The sequence below is a fragment of the Syngnathus acus genome, chromosome 10, assembly GCF_901709675.1.
Source record: "Syngnathus acus chromosome 10, fSynAcu1.2, whole genome shotgun sequence".
Lineage (NCBI taxonomy): Eukaryota > Metazoa > Chordata > Actinopteri > Syngnathiformes > Syngnathidae > Syngnathus > Syngnathus acus.
In genome coordinates, this window is record NC_051095.1 from 25,325,411 (window position 1) to 25,344,835 (window position 19,425).

At 45.7% G+C, this 19,425-nt stretch overlaps 1 protein-coding gene across 1 annotated transcript in view; it reads right to left on the bottom strand.

Annotated features, from left to right (window-relative positions):
• Positions 1–4,138: 4,138 nt before the first annotated feature.
• Positions 4,139–19,425, bottom strand: part of rnf103 (ring finger protein 103) — a 35,716-nt gene continuing 20,429 nt past the window's right edge. The window contains exons 5-7 of the mRNA XM_037262823.1: positions 19,202–19,334; positions 6,207–6,293; positions 4,139–5,339 (exon numbers count right to left, since the gene is read on the bottom strand). Of these exons, the coding sequence (XP_037118718.1) occupies positions 4,437–5,339; positions 6,207–6,293; positions 19,202–19,334 (1,123 nt within the window). The 3' untranslated portion in view covers positions 4,139–4,436. The remainder of the gene's footprint in view (positions 5,340–6,206; positions 6,294–19,201; positions 19,335–19,425) is intronic.

The window sequence follows — 19,425 nt, forward strand, 5'->3', positions numbered from 1 at the left end:
TGAGCTCAAGGCTGCTATTGAAGCATCCTGGGCATCCATAACTCAGCAATGCCACAGGCTGATTGCCTCCAAATTTGGGTGCGTATTATACATGGGTATAGGCTTTTTTCCAGCATCGACATGCCATTTTTAGGGTGCGTATTATGCATGGGGGCGCATTATGCATGGAAAAACACGGTAAGTGCATATGTTATCAATAGAACATTAAATAATAGTTTCGATATCAATAATTCAGTTCCCAGCAGTTAAATACATAAACAAACAGACAATGTAAACATTGGACATGACAAAAATGATAACCAAAGAGAGGAAGAGAATAGAGCTGATTAAATTAAATAGATAGGTTAATATTTGACAACTAATAATAATTAACAATTAAATAGATCAAATAAACAAAACATTAACAGTGTCATGACCGTGAACGTGCCCCTACCCACTGCAATGAGTTAAAAAGTCTCACGGCATGGGGAAGGAATGAAACCCCTTAGCCTTTCCGTGGAGCAAGATGGTGTTGTTTACCTGTCACTGAATCTGCTCATCCACCTAGTGACAGTACTGTACAGTGGGTGGACAGGATTGTCCTTGATGGACAGCAGCCTGGTCAACATCCACTGTTCTGCCACAGACGCCAGATCAGGTAGCTCTGTGCCCACAACAGAATCTGCCTTCCTCATTAGTTTGTCCAGGTGGGAGGCATCTCTGTTCATGACGCTGCTCCACCAGCACGCCACCGCAAAGAAGAGGGCGCTCGCAACAACAGATTGATAAAACATCATCACATCACAGACGTTGAAGGATGTCAACCGCCTGAGAAAGTACAGTCGACATTGTCCTTTCTTGCACAAAGCGTCCACATGCGCAGACCAGTTGAGTTTGTCGTCCAGCAACACTCCAAGTCTCCATTGATAGTCACTGGCTCAGGACAAGGCCTGGGCCTCCTGAAGTCCACCACCATCTCCCTGGACTTGGCGATGTTTAGGTGCAGGTGTTTGGAGCTACACGAAGCGCCAGAACAGGCTCCTGTCCATCGCTAATATCGCCAGCAATAGCAGTGTCGTCCGCAAACGTCTGCGAATGGCAAGACTCAAGAGTTGTATTGGAAGTCAGAGGTGTACAGGATGAATAGGAAGGGAGAGAGCACCGTTACCCTCGGACCTCCTACGCTGATCCTCACCATGCCTGACCTACAGCCTCCCATGCGCCTATATTGGGGTCTGCCTGTCAGGTAGTCCATGACCCACGGCCTTAGGTGTGAGCTCATGCCCATCATCATCAACAACACAACTTGTCACTCAGGAGCTCAGGCTGAATGATGTTGAAGGTGCTGGAGAAATCCAGGAAAGTAATCCTCACAGCCCCCTTTGTCCAGGTGAGAGAAATAGAGAAAAAAAACCTTTTGGTATTCATATCACAAAACAGACCTTTGCATCACAACGAGATGTCTAAGGCTTATTTTGGTGACATAACCTCTACGAGTATAGAAAATGGATGGATCAATAATAATGATACCAATAATAATATTCATTTGTTGTCTTCAAGGCTACCAAGATAGGTTATTTTATTTATATTATGAATGACTTCGAAGTCAGATCCATCAGAACCATTTACAAGTTACAGTAGTTTCTAGTCGACTTATTTATTAATTTGTAACGTGTTTCTATATATTTATATTCAAACCGTTTTACTACGGTTCAGTGTCTCCTAAAGGACTAATATGCTTTCGTTCTTAATTGACATTACATTGATGTAGGGGCATACTAACATGTCATGGTGTTATTGCAGGGCTGCATCAAAAAGAAAAAAAAAGAAAACGTTCATGAAAACAGAACATGAATATTTCTCTGAAGACAGTGTTGTATAGGGTGTTTCATAAAGTACGCAGTTTTTAAAAATGTAATAAATCAGCCAAAATCGATGCAAAATTCAAAATTTTTATTTAATTTCATTCAACATATACTTCAATTTAATAATGAAAAATGATATCGAGCATATGTCCACCTCCACTTTCTCTGCAGGCAGTCATCCGATCGTTGAAATTAACGATAACTCTTTTGCAGACGTCCCTGTCGATTTCGCCGATTACCCGTTGAATTTCCATCTTCAGTTCGGTAATCGTTTGAGGTTTGTTCACGTAAACTTGTGACTTCACATATCCCCATAAAACGAAGTCACAAGGTGTGAGGTCACATGACCTCGGAGGCCATTCTTGGTCGCCGCCGCGAAGTGAGATCAGATGCTCAGGGAATTACGGTTTCGACCGGACGATTTTCTGGTTGCAACTGACCCAGATTCTTCGAATTTCTGTACCAACCTCGAAACTGTTGTTGCGGTCGGGGCATTGTCACGTCCAAAGATCGCGCGAAGTTTACGGACAGTCTCTGCGTAGCACTCCCCGTTTTTGTAATGAGTTTTCACAATAAGAATGCGTTGCTCGATACTGAACCGCTCCATGGCTACAAAATGGAAAAACGACGAATGGTCTTCTAATCGGAGTGATAATAGATAACGAAAATGATAGGAACAGTGCTGACGATCTTCAAACAAAAAAATCCCGCGCAATTAAAAAACTGCGTACTTTATGAAACACCCTATATGTTTTTGCTTATCAACATGGATTTGTGGTTCCCTGATTTAAAAAACAGACAGAAATTCATGGTAATATTTTTTGAAATGTTTTTTCTTTCATGATAAAGGAGATTACATGTGAAAATAATCTTTCATTTTAACACATTTAGTCATACTTTCTGGACTAATACAGTATAGGATAGCAGGAGACCCGTCAGTTTTTCATCCACACACACACAGCAGAGGGGGTAAATGTTGTGCTTGTATAAATATAAGAGATTTGGTGAACATTCAGAGGTGTCATGTTTTGATTATTTCAACTAACAATAAAGGAGCAAAATGTTAGAAACACCTCATGACATCATACTCTGCCGTGTTTCTAAGTCAATTGCGAACTGTGTATTATTAATTTGTCTTACATTGTAGTCTTTGCAAAGATGGCACGATGGTTGACTGGTTAGCACGTCCACCTCACAGTGCAGAGAGATTGCAGGTACAATTCCGGCTCTGGCCTTTCTGTGTGGGGTTCGCATGTTATTCCCCCCCCCCTCCATTTTCCTTCCACATTCCAAAAATATGCATGGTAGGTCGATTGAGCACTCCAAATTGCCCGTAGGTGTGAGTGCGAATAGTTGTCTTTGTGTGACCTGCGACTGGCTGACAACCAGTTTAGTGTGCCCCCCCGCCTACTGCCCGATGACGGCTGGAATGTCGCACGCCCGCGACCCTCGTAAGGAAAGGTGGTTTAGAACATGAATGGTTTGATGTATTGTTGCACTGGCTCTTGTTTGAGTGTGACACTTGTTTATTTGTATTGAGGTGCTCCACATTGTTCAACAACCAACTTCCCCCATAAGTCTTTATTCAAATAAACATTAAACATAATTTCTGCTATTTGATGGCAAGCATGGTCTAACTAGCTGTCGTGATTGTTCAATGTATTTTTGTTTATAATTCAAGCAAGTTAATTCAAGTACATAGCCTTGAGTACATTAACATACTGCATTGTTGACGTTAGTATGTTTAGGAATCCATCCATCCATCCATCCATCCATCCATCCATCCATCCATCCATCCATCCATCCATCCATCCATCCATCCATCCATCCATCCATCCATCCATCCATCCATCCATCCTCTTCCGCTTATCCGGGGTCGGGTCGCGGGGGCAGCAGCTTCAGGAGGGACTCCCAGACTTCCCTCTCCCCAGCCACTTCATCCAGCTCATCCCGGGGGATCCCAAGGCGTTCCCAGGCCAGCTGAGTGACATAGTCTCTCCAGCGCATCCTGGGTCGTCCCCGGGGTCTCCTACCGGTGGGACATGCCCAGAACACTTACCCAGGGAGGCGTCCAGGAGGCATCCTGATGAGATGCCCGAGCCACCTCATCTGGCTCCTCTCAACGTGGAGGAGTAGCGACTCTACTCCGAGTCTCTCCCGGATGACCGAGCTTCTCACCCTATCTCTAAGGGAGAGCCCGGACATCCTGCGGAGAAAACTCATTTTGGCCGCTTGTATCCGGAATCGATGTATGCCCCAAATTCTGACACCCTAACTCTTACAGAGACAGGTGGTGACTGGCCATTACAAATTTATTAGCTCTTGGAAGCATATTCAGCACAGAAATGGAAACAAGCAGATTGACTGTCGTGACGGTACCTTCGCGGGCGCGCACGCACACACACACGCATGCACGCACACACGCATGCACGCACACACATACACAAAGTTAGCTTTGGCATCCATCCCTTCCATGTCTAACCCTAACCCCAAGCAAGTTGTGCAACACAATTCCTTCTTGCGCTAATGAAGCCAAAAATCATGATTAGAGAAGAGAAAGAGAAGACAGGGAAAAAGGAAGGCTCCTTTCCATTAAGTGTCCCAACTAAGACTACCGTGCACATGCGGCGGGTGCTGCTGTTTCTTTTTGTAGCTGGGCCAGCGGCACACAGGGCAGCAGTGTCGCCCCGCATCTAACCATACCACAATGCAGTGCTGGTGGAAGGCGTGGCCACAGGGCAGACCCATTAGAAGTTCTTCACTCACAAAGTTCTCCAGGCACACGACACACTCGGAGCACCGCAGAACGTCACGGGGCCACCCTGACCGGTCACAGCGCTCGCGCCGAGAAACTCTCTCAGCTGATGCATCCAAGTTGCCTTGGCAACAGAGGCACGTCGAGGCCTCAGCAGTACACGTGCACTCCGCGTTACTGTCGAGACAGTGTGTGCTGCTATCCTGTGCGCTCTCCTGCTGTTGGCTGCTTGGTGGCGCACAGTCACTTGACCCACAGCTGTCCGTATCTGAGTAACAACAATCAGTCTCCTTTTCCGGCACGTCTGCGCCGCCACATTGGAACTTCCATGCGGGTAAAGCTTTAATGTAGTCCATGCTCACTAATGGGCGGAGCCAGAGATCGGGGAAAGCCAAACGCTCAAAAAGGAAGTTGGGGTCATCCTCCCAGTCTGATGGCACTTGTTGTAGCGATGCGATGGGGTGAAGCAGATACGATGTGTACCACTCCCACAAACTGGCCAGCCACTCCAAGTTGGTGCTGCTGTCCTCCTGGCTTCTGATGCCACAGCGACGTTTTTTCTCAAAATAATCGACCAGCAGACCGTGGGCCAGGTAGGTGGATAGGAAGAAAGCCGGGTGAGACGAATAGAAGGTCCAGTCGGCTCTCACCACGCTTGCCAGAGTGGTTGTGTCAGCGTAGCGAAGCAACTTCAGACTGTAACCATACAGAGCGTCCAGGTAGGACAGCTGAAGGAGGGCCTTGGCAAAAAGAGGAAGGGATTAGTGACCAAGTTAAACTCTCCTCGGCACATAGAGGTATAAACTGGAAATATAATTAGGCATTGTGTACTAAAAAAACGCAATTTTGATGTGTATGAGGTCAATCATAATAATTAGAAAAAAAAAACCCCAACAAAACAGCTGTGGGAAAAAAAATGGGACCCCAAGAAAAGACTGAAAATAGTTTGTTGTGGGTCACGGGCCAGCAAATAGGATAATGACCCAATTAATATATTTCTTTAAAAAAGGACAGAGAGCAAAGTATGGTTTATTCGGAAGTGGCCTTTCATGGGCCCTGATTTAAATCTGACTAACCATCTTCCTGATTGATGTCGCGAATGTTCACAGAACCAATATTGCATAAACAAGCAATGAAATAGTAGAGATGATAGCATGGTTGCATCAGCTCACATTTGCACTACTTAGCAACCATTCACACTACTGTACACAACTATGCCTCATTCATGAACGAGAAAATAAGTTGGGCGTGCCAATGAACTGACAGAACACAAGCGAACTGAAATGTAAGAGGTGAACCGAACCATTTTTTCACAAGCCGCTCCACACCTGGTGTTTATGTGTGCATGTGACTGCCGACTTGTGACAGACAGGAGAAGGAAGAAGTAGCGCAAATAACCGGTGATGACGGATGCAAACAAACATACATATAAATGACTATTTATTGACTCGGGAAAATAACTTTTCTGTTCATTTTATTCATCAAACGAAAAGTCCATAAGTTGATTTTCGTGACAACCCTATGTGTGACTGTCATTGATTAATTAGAAGTGTGTTGCAGGCTATGAATGCACAATGAGTGTTTTTGCAGAATACACATTTTCCTACCAGAAATGGAAGCCAGGACACCAACAGGATGGAATTGTAGGTCCCGAGCGTTCGGATTAAAACAACAAACCGTTTCACTGTTGCTCCCTGCCGATAAAAAAATATATCACCATTAATATACAGCTCAAACTCAACGCGCATAGTCAAACGGTGTTGCAAATAAAGATAATGTATTATTTCCTCTCCCCAAATTTGAGTGACTATTCATTTCACTTGCGCAGCCTAAATGCCCAAATAAACAAATTGCTTCTGTGCTCTCTGCTGACCATACATACGGTTGTATGATGTGTTAGAGTTTGCAGGGATGAGAATGGCAAATGTGAAAAAACACTGAATAGTAGCCGGGGGTCTGGGGGGGCCGACTGGGTGTACGATATATTGTCACGACTCGTCCCCGGTCACGTCCATGTTGTCATAGTTTTGTCTGTGTGTCTGTGTGCTCGCCCCTCCCCTCCTGTGTGCCCATGATCAGTGCGATCATTCTCACCTGCCTCTTGTTACCTGTCTTGTATATTAAGTCCTGTCTGTGTATCATTCCCTGTCGGAGCATTGATGTTTGTTACGGTCATGAGGTTATTTTGGTTCCTGTCTTTGGTAATGTCACCCTGTCTCGTTGTTCCACGTCTTTTTTGGTCAGTCTGTACTGTAAGGGATCGGACAGTACAGCCAAGTGCGTAGCGACAGAGACTTTATCGCGGGCGGGGGTAAGGTGGGAGCAGCTGGAGCTGACGCTGGAGCGGCGATCTGGCTGGGGGTAAGACAGGCTATTCTGCTGGATCTTTGACTCTTCAAGGAAGTCAGTTTCTCGTGGACCGGAGAGCGAAGCAACATCACGGGACAGACTGACACTCGGGTCTGCGCTGGCGGCGTTGATATAGCGCTGTCCATGAGCCTGTGGCAGGTGGCGGCGATTCCGCTGATAGGGGAGGGCGTGGTCCTGTCACAGGTGGCGCCAGTACGTGACATATATATATACAGTGCCTTGCGAAAGTATTCGGCCCCCTTGAACCTTTCAATATTTCGCCACATTTCAGGCTTCAAACATAAAGATATAAAATTTTAATTTTTTGTCAAGAATCAACAACAAGTGGGACACAATCGTGAAGTGGAACGAAATTTATTGGATAATTTAAACTTTTTTAACAAATAAAAAACTGAAAAGAGGGCCGTGCAATATTATTCGGCCCCTTTACTTTCAGTGCAGCAAACTCACTCCAGAAGTTCAGTGAGGATCTTTGAATGATCCAATGTTGTCCTAAATGACTGATGATAACTAGAATGCACCTGTGTGTAATCAAGTCTCCGTATAAATGCACCTGCTCTTTGATAGTCTCAGGGTTCTGTTTAAAGCGCAGAGAGAACCATGAAGACAAAGGAACACACCAGGCAGGTCCGAGATACTGTTGTGGAGAGGTTTAAAGCCGGATTTGGATACAAAAAGATTTCCCAAGCTTTAAACATCTCAAGGAGCACTGTGCAAGCAATTATATTGAAATGGAAGGACTATCAGACCACTGCAAATCTACCAAGACCCGGCCGTCCCTCCAAACTTTCATCTCAAACAAGGAGAAGACTGATCAGAGATGCAGCCAAGAGGCCCATGATCACTCTGGATGAACTGCAGATAACTACAGCTGAGGTGGGAGAGTCTGTCCATAGGACAACAATCAGTCGTGCACTGCACAAATCTGGCCTTTATGGAAGAGTGGCAAGAAGAAAGCCATTTCTCAAAGATATCCATAAAAAGTCTCGTTTAAAGTTTGCCACAAGCCACCTGGGAGACACACCAAACATGTGGAAGAAGGTGCTCTGGTCAGATGAAACCAAAATCGAACTTTTTGGCCACAATGCAAAACGATATGTTTGGCGTAAAAGCAACACAGCTCATCACCCTGAACACACCATCCCCACTGTCAAACATGGGGGTGGCAGCATCATGGTTTGGGCCTGCTTTTCTTCAGCAGGGACAGGGAAGATGGCTAAAATTGATCGGAAGATGGATGTTGCCAAATACAGGACCATTCTGGAAGAAAGCCTGTTGGAGTCTGCAAAAGACCTGAGACTGGGACGGAGATTTATCTTCCAACGGGACAATGATCCAAAACATAAAGCCAAATTTACAATGGAATGGTTCACAAATAGACGTATCCAGGTGTTAGAATGGCCAAGTCAAAGTCCAAACCTGAATCCAATCGAGAATCTGTGGAAAGAGCTGAAGACTGCTGTTCACAAACGCTCTCCATCCAACCTCACTGAGCTCGAGCTGTTTTGTAAGGAAGAATGGGGAAGAATTCCAGTCTCTCCATGTGCAAAACTGATAGAGACATACCCCAAGCGACTTGCAGCTGTAATTGCAGCAAAAGGTGGCGCTACAAAGTATTAGCGCAAGGGGGCCGAATAATATTGCACGCCCCACTTTTCAGTTTTTTATTTGTTAAAAAAGTTTAAATTATCCAAAAAATTCCGTTCCACTTCACGATTGTGTCCCACTTGTTGTTGATTCTTGACAAAAAAATAAAATTTTATATCTTTATGTTTGAAGCCTGAAATGTGGCGAAATGTTGAAAGGTTCAAGGGGGCCGAATACTTTCGCAAGGCACTGTATATATATATATACACATATACACACACAACTAACACACAACACACACACACACACACACACACACACACACACACACACACACACACACACACACACACACACACACACACACACACACACACACACACACACACACACACACACACACACACACACACACACACACACACACACACGGCAAATGTGAGAATGGCAAATGTGAAAAAGCACGGAAAAGTAGCACGGCGGGGAATATATACCCTATTTTTCGCACCAAAAGGCGCACTGGATTATAAGGCGCACCCTAATTGAATTTTTTATTTTAGAAATTATTTCATATATAGGGCGCAGCGGAGTAAAAGGCGCATAAAATAGAAGCTATGCTGCAACAAACTGAGGTTGACTAGGGTTGCGGTATGCATCCACTAGCAGAGGGGTCGGCAACCTTTTTTACTCAAAGAGCCATTTGGGACCGCCCCCCAATGAAAAGAAAGCACCCGGAGCCACAACCCATTTTGACATCATTATATATATTATGCATGTATATATTATGCTATGTACAAAAAACTATTGCATTTATGACTGTGAAATCAACGAACTGCTGCAGAGAACACATGCAGAAATTTTATTTCTGCATGTAACAAAAAGCATTTTACACTTGGTTGATGCTTAATTTCAAATAAAATACCCGGTGTCTATTTGAGTCCTCGTATTTAAGAAATAAAAATCCAAACTTACCCAACCCACTGAACATAAAATGTAAACAGCCTGCAGTCACCTGTCCTCTTATTTATGAGATAAAAATCCAAACTTATCCAAATATTATCCACCAGCACTGAACGAACAATGCAAACCAAAAAAATGCGCAGTCTGCTTCTGTCCCATCGCGTGTACTGGAGTGTGCAGCCAGTTGTCCTCCTGAATTAAAAAAAAAAGGACTACTTCACTTAATATATAGTTATCACGCTGGTAGTGTGCTGGAAAAACGACGGCTGCCAGACGTGAGGGACGCCAGGAATTCGAATGTCGCACATCGGCGGATGTGACGCATATTTTGGGCGGTAAAAATATTAAAAATGTTTAATTTTAATGTTACAAGTTTACCATAATCTTCAAATTCACAATTATATTTTAAAATGAACAAACTAAAATAAAATTTAATTTTTATAAAATACTCATTATTTTCCAAAGTCACAGGGAGCCACAACAGAAGGATGAAAGAGCCACATGTGGCTCCGGAGCCATTGGTTGCCGACCTATGCACTAGCCAATGAGCCCTCTGTAAACAATCGCGTTTCTCAAACTATCTCCTATAAAATGATCAGAACTGACTAAAGTTTGATCTAACACATTGGTACTGCTTACCTATGTTTCCCTTCCATATCGATCCGTAAATTTACTCGAAACATTAACAGAACAGCCTATTTTGACATGAAATAGCCTCGTGCGTATAGCACAGGGGTCACCAACCTTTCTTAAACCGAGAGCTACTTCCTGGGTACTGATTAAGGCAAAGGGCTACCAGTTTGACACAAACTTCTGAAATAGCCAATTTGCTCAATTTGGCTTTCACTATGTGTTATTATTGTCATTTCCAATTCACATGTAAGTGTGATTTTAACAAGAATAGCAAAAATACAGTCAAACCTTGGTTTTTGACCACAATTGCAGAAGGCGGATCGAGAAGCGAATCGGTCGAATTCCGAATCTATTTTCCCCATTACAAATAATGGAAAAATTTTACTCCGTTTCAAGACAAAAAAAACCCCACGCCTTTTTTAAGCATTTTTTCCATTTGCACATATTTGTCTGATCGCGCAACTGCAGCACACCGCCGAACGCGCAACTGTAGCGCGTCGCCCATCGCGCAACTGCACCGCGCTGGTCGCATTATTGTGACAGAGCCGTCGCTGAAATTTAGAAAATATTTTTAAAGTCCTGATGTACTTTCCAAAATTTAAGTGGACCTCAGTGCCCAGGCAGCTTAATTTTGTCCGATCGCGCAACTGCAGCGCACCGCCGACCGCGCAACTGCACTGCGCTGGTCGCATTATTGTGACAGAGCCGTCGCTGAAATTTAGAATATAGTTTTAAAGTCCTGATGTACTTTCCAAAATTTAAGTGGACCTCAGTGCGCGGGGAGCTTAATTTGGTCCGATCGCGCAACCGCAGCGCGCCGGGCGCTCACTGTCGCATTGCTTTAAGAGTCTTTGTGTTTTAGGATGGCTTTACTGCTCCCACTTGCTTTCTTTGGAGGCATGATTAGGGGTTAATACAATCCTCAGAGTAACGAAAATACAATAACGAACGGAGTCAGTCGGCATCCGGGCTGCGTGGTCGGGTTTTCTCAGGTCCTTTCGGCTCATCTCGCGAGGTTCGACCTCCGAATTTTGTTCGACAACCGAAGCAAAATATTTCGAAATTTTCGAAAACCAAGGTTTGACTGTAAGAAAAAGTGGGGGTCGTCTTACATTCGGGGTCTAGACATTATGCCCATTAACAACGCTAGATGCCGCCAGACACTTTAAAGCGAATGCTGAACTTAACTCCCCAGGCCAAAGCAAACCCGTCAGGAAGAAGAAAAATAAAAATAGCGGTAGCACGAAGAAGAAAAATAAAAAATATGTAATAAAGAAAAGAGAAGAAAATAAGATAAGAGATAAAAGAAAATGGAGAAACAGAAAGGTTCCTATGTTGATGTTAAAATGTTGGACAGTTACTTCGTCACCGCGCCTTAAGTCTCGCGTGAGTTACCTCAGCTTATCGCGGTTGTTGAAGCTTGTGCGCAGCGGTAAGTTAAAAGTTGCTGGTATTGACTGAGTGTGTTGCTGTGATCGTGTGCGTCTTTGACACAAAGTGAGTATATACATTTGATGATGTGACCCACACAAAATTCATCGTCACTCGGGCTAACTGAAAGCCATGGCTGACAGGGGCTGTCCTCAGGCTGCTGAGGGCCAGGGACAAAGCCTTCAGAGCGGGCGATGAGGCTGGCTTGAGAACAGCGAGGGCCGACCTGTCCCGGGGCATCAAAGAAGCGAAAAGGGCATTCTCTTGCAAGATTACCGCCCACTTCGATGACAGCAGGGCCGCACGGAGCGTATGGCAGGGCATTCAGACCATCACGGACTATAAGCCCGCGCCGCAGAGCTGTGAGGGCAACATCCGTCTGCTCAACGATCTAAACCGCTTCTTTGCTCGCTTCGACGCTCAGAACAGCACTTGCCCGCTGAAGACCCCTCCCCCTCCACACGAGCAGCGCCTGTGCCTCTCTGCCGATAGTGTGCTTGCCGCTATCGACACCCGTAAGGCGGCGGACCCTGACAACACCCCAGGTCGAGCGCTGAAGGACTGCGCTGGGGAGCTGATGGGTGTCTTCACGGACATCTTTAACATTTCCCTGCAGCAGGCCATCGCCCCATCATGTTTCAAGGCTGCCACCATCGTACCTGTGCCGAAGAAACCTGCTCCGTCCTGCTTCAATGACTACCGCCTCGTGGCACTGAGGCCCATCATCATGAAGTGCTTTGAGCGGCTTGTCATGGAGCACATCAGATCCATTCTCCCCCCCACCATGGACCCCATCCAGTTTGCGTACCGAGCCAAACGGTCCTCTGAGGATGCCATCTGCTCTGCCCTACACTCAGCCCTCACCCACCTGGAGAGAAGGGACTCGTATGTGAGATTGCTGTTTGTGGACTTCAGTTCTGCATTCAACACCATTGTACCACAGCGACTTATCTGCAAACTCGACAAGCTGGGCCTCAGTACCTACCTCTGCAACTGGCTACTGGACTTCCTCTGTCAGAGGCCTCAGGTGGTACGTGTTGGCGACAAAATCTCCGCCAGCCTCACGCTGAGCACGGGGGCCCCCCAAGGCTGCGTGCTCAGTCCGCTGCTCTTCACCCTGCTGACGCATGACTGCACTGCGACTTACAGTACCAACCGCGTGCTGAAATATGCCGACAACACGACTCTGGTGGGTCTCATCACCGGGGGCGACGAGACTCAATACAGGTCGGAGGTCGACCTTCTGGCTACGTGGTGCAGGGACAACAACCTCCTGCTGAACGTCAACAAGACCAAGGAGATTGTTGTTGACTTCCGGAAGGGTCACACCCAACACCTGCCACTGACCATCGACGGTGCTGTGGTGGAGAGAGTGAGCAGCACCAGATTCCTGGGGGTGCACATCAGTGAGGACCTCTCCTGGTCCACCAACACCTCATCACTGGCGAAGAAAGCTCAGCGCCGCCTGTACTTCCTGCGGAAACTCAGGCGAGTAAGTGCTCCTCCAGCCGTCATGACTACATTCTACCGTGGCACCATTGAGAGCGTCCTCTCCAGTTGTATCGCTGTTTGGGGTGGTAGCTGCACTGAATACAACATGAAGTTAAAGTTAAAGTCCCAATGATCGTCACACACACATCTGGGTGTGGTGAAATTTGTCCTCTGCATTTAACCCATCCCCATGTGATTTTAATCCATCCCCTGGGGGAGAGGGGAGCAGTGAGCAGCAGCGGTGCTGCGCTCGGGAACCATTTGGTGATCTAACCCCCCAATTCCAACCCTTAATGCTGAGTGCCAAGCAGGGAGGCAATGGGTCCCATTTTTATAGTCTTTGGTATGACCCGGCCGGGGTTTGAACCCACAACCTTCCAGTCTCAGGGCGGACACTCTACCACTAGGCCACTGAGCTGAACTGAAGGCCCTGCAGCGCATAGTGAACACGGCTGGTAAGATTATTGGTGCTTCACTCCCCTCCCTGAAGGACATTTACACCTCCCATCTCACCCGCAAGGCGACCACGATTGTGAGTGATGTGAGTCACCCCGCTTACTCTTTGTTTGATCTTCTGCCCTCTGGGAAGAGGTACAGGAGGCTGCGCTCCCGCACCACCAGACTCACCAACAGCTTCATACTCCAGGCTTCTTCTTCTTCTTTCGTGTGACGTCAGATGTCCAACTCGGTGTCGCGTAGCCATGCCCGCATCTCTGGTCCTAGGTCGAAGAGGCTGGCTTCCGAGGGTGGTCCATATAAGGGGCAGATGTTGATTATATGGTCGGCGGTCTGCTCAGAGTCACCACACTCGCATGCCGCACTGTCCGTCAAGCCCCACGTCTTCATTGATGACCCAAAGCGACCGACCCCAGTCCGTAGGCGGTTCAGCGTGGTCCATTGCCGGCGTGGTAGGTCGTCTCCTCCGATGGCGCCATCTCCTGGGTCCCAGATGTAGCGGTGGACTCGGGAGGGTCCGGCCGACTCCCACTCCTGCTTCCAAGCTGCTGCCAACCATGCATCTCTGGAGATGTCCTCAGAGGTGGAGTTGAGCATCTCTTGTGCTGCCTTGTTGTAGGGGTGGCGGGACTTGAGTCTGCTTGGAGGTGCTGGTGTTATTGTGGTGTTGTGCAAGATGTGCCAGTCATATTTTTGTGCCTTCCTGGCCAGGGCGAGGGTGGCAGCCTCCCGTCGGAGGCCGGCCGGTGCGATACTCCAGGCTGTTAGGATCCTGAACTCTCTCCCCCCTTCTGCGTAGCGTCCTGTACTTTTGCGCTATATTCTGACTGTCTGCTGTATGCACACTTGCTCCATTTTTGCTCCTCTTATTTGTTATGTTATTTGTTTATTTGTTATTTATTCATCACTCTTATTTATTCATTGTTTGTGCCTTCTTGTTTTGACTTTTTGTGTTGTTTACTTGTATGTATATTGTGTACTATGTCTTGTCACCGTGGGATAGTGGGAACGTAATTTCGATCTCTGTGTGTCTTGACGTGAAGAAATTGACAATAAAGCAGACTTTGACATTTCATTGTTACTACTGTTTACTGTTGTGCCGTTTGTCTGATCGCGGTTTGTTTTGTGTGTGCGCCATTTGATTGATAGCTTCGGCACGCTCCGTTAAGTTTTTCTCGCATCGTACGAGTAGCTGTTACGCAGCACCACTGCGACTAACGGTCGCCAGGAAATGTATTTTGTTGTCTCGATGACTTATGTTTGGTGTTGCCGAGAGTATTTCATTTATGGTTATTTAGTATAGTAAAGCCGTTACGGGCGGCTCGGTGACGCACTGGGTAGCACGTCCGCCTCACAGTTAGGAGGGTGCGGGTTCGATTGCACAGCCACCGTGTGTGGAGTTTGCATGTTCTCCCCGTGTTCGCGTGGGTTTTCTCCGGGCACTCTGGTTTCCTCCCACATCCCCAAAACATGCTTGGTAGGCCGATTGAGCACTCCAAATTGTCCCTAGGTGCGAGTGCGAATGGTTATTCGTCTCTGTGTGCCCTGCGATTGGCTGGCGACCAGTTCAGGGTATCCCCCCTATTGCCCGATGACGGCTGGGATAGGCTCCAGCACGCCCGCGACCCCCGTGGGGACAAAGCGGTACAGAAAATGGATGGATGGATGGGACCGTTACGTCCAGTCAGTTATGTAATATGTGACGTCAGAAGTTGAGCGTTGACTTACGTATGTATTTCTGTCTGTATTTCTGTCTGTTGCAGAACCACACACCCCACACACACCCACACACCCTTCATACAATAATCACACACACAAGAATCACATTCACACACCCAAAGACTCACCCATGTACACTACACACACCTGCTCTCACATCCTTACGACCACCGTGTGCCTATACCCTTTTGCCAGTTTGCCTGTATGCCCCTATGAGCTACAGTGCCTGTTACTTTTTTGCCAACAATTCAGTCAAGCAATCAAAACTGAACCACGTCTTCCCTCCTGTGTTCTGACCGACACCCGGGGGCGAAAAGAGCATAACCTTCCGAGCCAACCCCCTATACCAGGGGTCCCCAAACTTTTTCCAATGAGGGCCACATAACTTTTCCCTTCTCTGATGGGGGGCCGGGGTCAGTTTCGAACAGAAAAAGTGTGACAATCACAGGTGTCCCTAAATGTAATCATTTAGTGTTTTCCAGAAAACATGCTGACACTCCAGCGCACCACACATATCCAAATATTAATAACCCTTTCTGAGATCAAATAGCCCACTCTGGATTCTTCACAGAATAAAATAACGCGGAAAATATATAGGCCAATAACACTATTTATGAACTCGATAAAGAATCAAATAACCCTCAGTGGGTTCTTAACAGAAAGAAAGTTATGCTGTGCCGTGCACAATCCTAGGTAAAAGTTCAACTTCGCTTGAGACCCCATTCTTCCATCTCCCGGCTCATGCGTCCTATTAAACCCCGAGACGCGCCCACCATACTTGGTCAGTCGTGACGCTGGCAACCTTTGCCCAGTCCAGATCCAACCGTTGCATGGTTTTACATACTTTGTCGAAAATATCCTCCCCAGTCGTAGTGCCTTTCAGGCTTTGTAGGGATGCCAGCTCCTCGCACATCTCAAAGTTTGCGGTAACTCCACGAATACAAATAAGAAGCTCCGCGGTGTCAAGTTAAGTTTATTTGTACAGCCCTAAATCACAAGCAGTCTCAAAGGGCTTCACATAGACAAACAATTGACAATTATTCTCAAAGCATCACCTGATCTTAAGCTCCCAAAAGGGCAAGGAAAAACTCAAAAAAACCCTACCAGGGGGAAAAATGAGAAACCTTGAGAAGGGACCACAGATGGAAGGATCCCCCTTTCAGAACTTTTCTGCTCGCATTTGGCCTTGCAAGCTGGCGTACTTGTCTTTGTGACGGGATTCATAATGTCGGCGCAGGTTGTATTCCTTGAATACCGCCGCCATCTCTTGACAGACGAGACAAGCAGTCTTTTCTTTGAATTGAACAAAAAAAAAAAAGTGCGTCCACTGCGGGTTAAATACCCTGCATTCGGAATAAATTTTTCTCTTACCCAACCTTTTTGCCATTATTCCGTTCTTTCACGTTCTATGACTGGGGTATGGGTGGCCATAAGGGTAAAAACGTGCTGGGGCAAAGTGAGGTCGTAGTAGCATTTTTTTCTCCGTCTCTGGTATTGTTTAGCATTTTTTTCCCCGTCTCTGTTATTGTTCAGGGGGTCTGGTATTGTTTAGCATTTTTTTCCGTCTCTGGTATTGTTCAGGGGGCCGGGTCTAATGCGGAGGGGGGCCGTATACGGCCCGCGGGCCGTAGTTTGGGGACCACTGCCCTATACAGTCCTCAGGCTCCCCAACAGAAACGTAGCGACAATCTGGAGAAAAGTGGGTCGAAGATCGGCCAGGTTAACCGGAAGCTAGGGGGAGTTATGATGCAAACTTCAAAATGATGGTGATAAATGAGGCAGAGTCTTCAAACAATTGCAAAGCGGCTGTGAAATATGGTGTCACAGAGTGTAACGTACGGAGATGGAGAGCTCAAAAAGATTGCCTAAAAAATGCTCACAATCAGAGAAAAGCTTTCCGTGGTCCTCAGACTGGCCGCTTTCAAGAGCTCGACAGGATATTTTGTTTCAGATATACTGTAATTATATTCTGTATAAAAATTAAATTTGGTGTTCAAAAAGTCTTTTTCAAACTTGAGTCTTGAAAAAGAGGGGGTCGTCCTATAATCAGGATCGTCTTATATCCGGGCTAATACTAATATATACATATATACACACACACACACACACACACACACACACACACACACACACACACACACACACACACATATATATATGTATATATATATATATATATATATATATATACAGGACTGTCTCAGAAAATTAGAATATTGTGATAAAGTTCTTTATTTTCTGTAATGCAATTAAAAAACAAAAATGTCATACATTCTGGATTCATTACAAATCAACTGAAATATTGCAAGCCTTTTATTATTTTAATAAAAATCTTATCTCAAAAAATTAGAATATTTCCTCAGACCAAGTAAAAAAACAAGAATTATAACAGCAAAACAAAATCAAACATTTGAAAATGTCCATTAATGCACTCAGCACTTTGTTGGGAATCCTTTTGCACGGATTACTGCATCAATGCGGCGTGGCATGGAGGCAATCAGCCTGTGGCATTGCTGAGTTGTTATGGATGCCCAGGATGCTTCAATAACAGCCTTGAGCTCATTTGCATAGTTGGGTCTGGTGTCTTTCATCTTCTTCACAATACCCCACAAATTCTCTATGGGGTTCAGGTCAGGGGAATTTGCAGGCCAGTCGAGGACAGTAATGCCATGGTCAGTACACCATTTACTGGTGGTTTTGGCACTGTGGGCAGGTGCCAGATCATGCTGGAAAATGAAATCATCATCTCCATAGAGCTTTTCAGCAGACGGAAGCATGTAGTACTCGAAAATCTCTTGGTACACAGCTGCATTTACTCTGGACTTGATGAAACACAGTGGACCAACACCAGCAGCTGACAGGGCTCCCCAAACCATCGCTGACTGTGGGAACTTCACACTGGATTTCAAGCAACTTGGATTTTGCTTCTCTCCAGCCTTTCTCCAGACTCTGGCGCCTTGACTTCCAAATGAAATACAAAACTTGCTTTCGTCTGAAAAGAGGACTTTGGACCACTCTGGGGATATCCAGTGCTTCTTTTCCATAGCCCAAGTCAGACGCTTCTTCCGTTGTCTTGATTTCAGAAGTGGCTTGACCATAGGAATACGGCTATTGTAGCCCATTTCCCGGAAACGTCTGTGAACAGTGGCTTTTGATACCTGGACTCCAGCTTCAGTCCACTGTCTTTGAAGCTCCCCCAAATTCTAGAAGCGACTCTTCTTCAAAAGGCTGCGGTCATCTCTCTTGGTTGTGCAGTGTTTCCTGCCACATTTCCCCCTTCCAACAGACTTTTTGTGGATGTGCTTTGAAACTGCATTCTGTGAACAGCTTGCTCTTTGAGAAATTTCTTTGTGTCTTACACTCCTGATGGAGGGTGTCGATGATGGTCCTCTGGACAGCAGTCAGATCAGCAGTCTTCCCCATGCTTGTGATTTAGTTTACTGAACCAAGCTGAGTGTTTTTCAAGGCTCAGGAAACCCTTGCAAGTGGTTTGAGTTAATTAGACGATTCAAGTGATTAGTTGAATACCCTACTAGTGTACTTTTTCATGATATTCTAATATTTTGAGATAGGATATTTGAGTTTTCTTAAGCTGTATGCCATAATCAGCAATATTAAAAATAATAAAAGGCTTGCAATATTTCAGTTAATTTGTAAGGAATCCAGAATGTATGACATTTTTGTTTTTTTAATAATATATATATATATATATATGACGCTCTGGCCGGCCGCTTCCATAACCCCCAATATACAAAAAAAAAATTCTCAACGGATTTACACGATTCACGAAAATGATACTTTCGACGGAAAAAAATATGGAAATCCGCAGATCCGCGGAAAATTCTAGTCCCTGAGTTTGTGTGTAGGCCTTTGTAATTAATCTCTCACTTGATCAAGAGTAAATCATACATTCAATGGTATTTAAATCACACTACTCATGTGAAGCAAAGTTTACCTGTGTAATGAAGAGATCCATCCATGCCAAAAGGTTGATCAGGACAAGACTGAGTACAAAAAGGTCATTGACTTCTGGTTGGACTGATCGCAGGAAGGTGTCCATCGCCGCTACAGACAAAAATTCGCCAGTACTGCAGAGAACAGAACAAGCGCAAAAAAACAAAAGCAACAGAAATCCTTGTCAATATTCAACAATGACACAGGATCTGTTTCACACTGAAG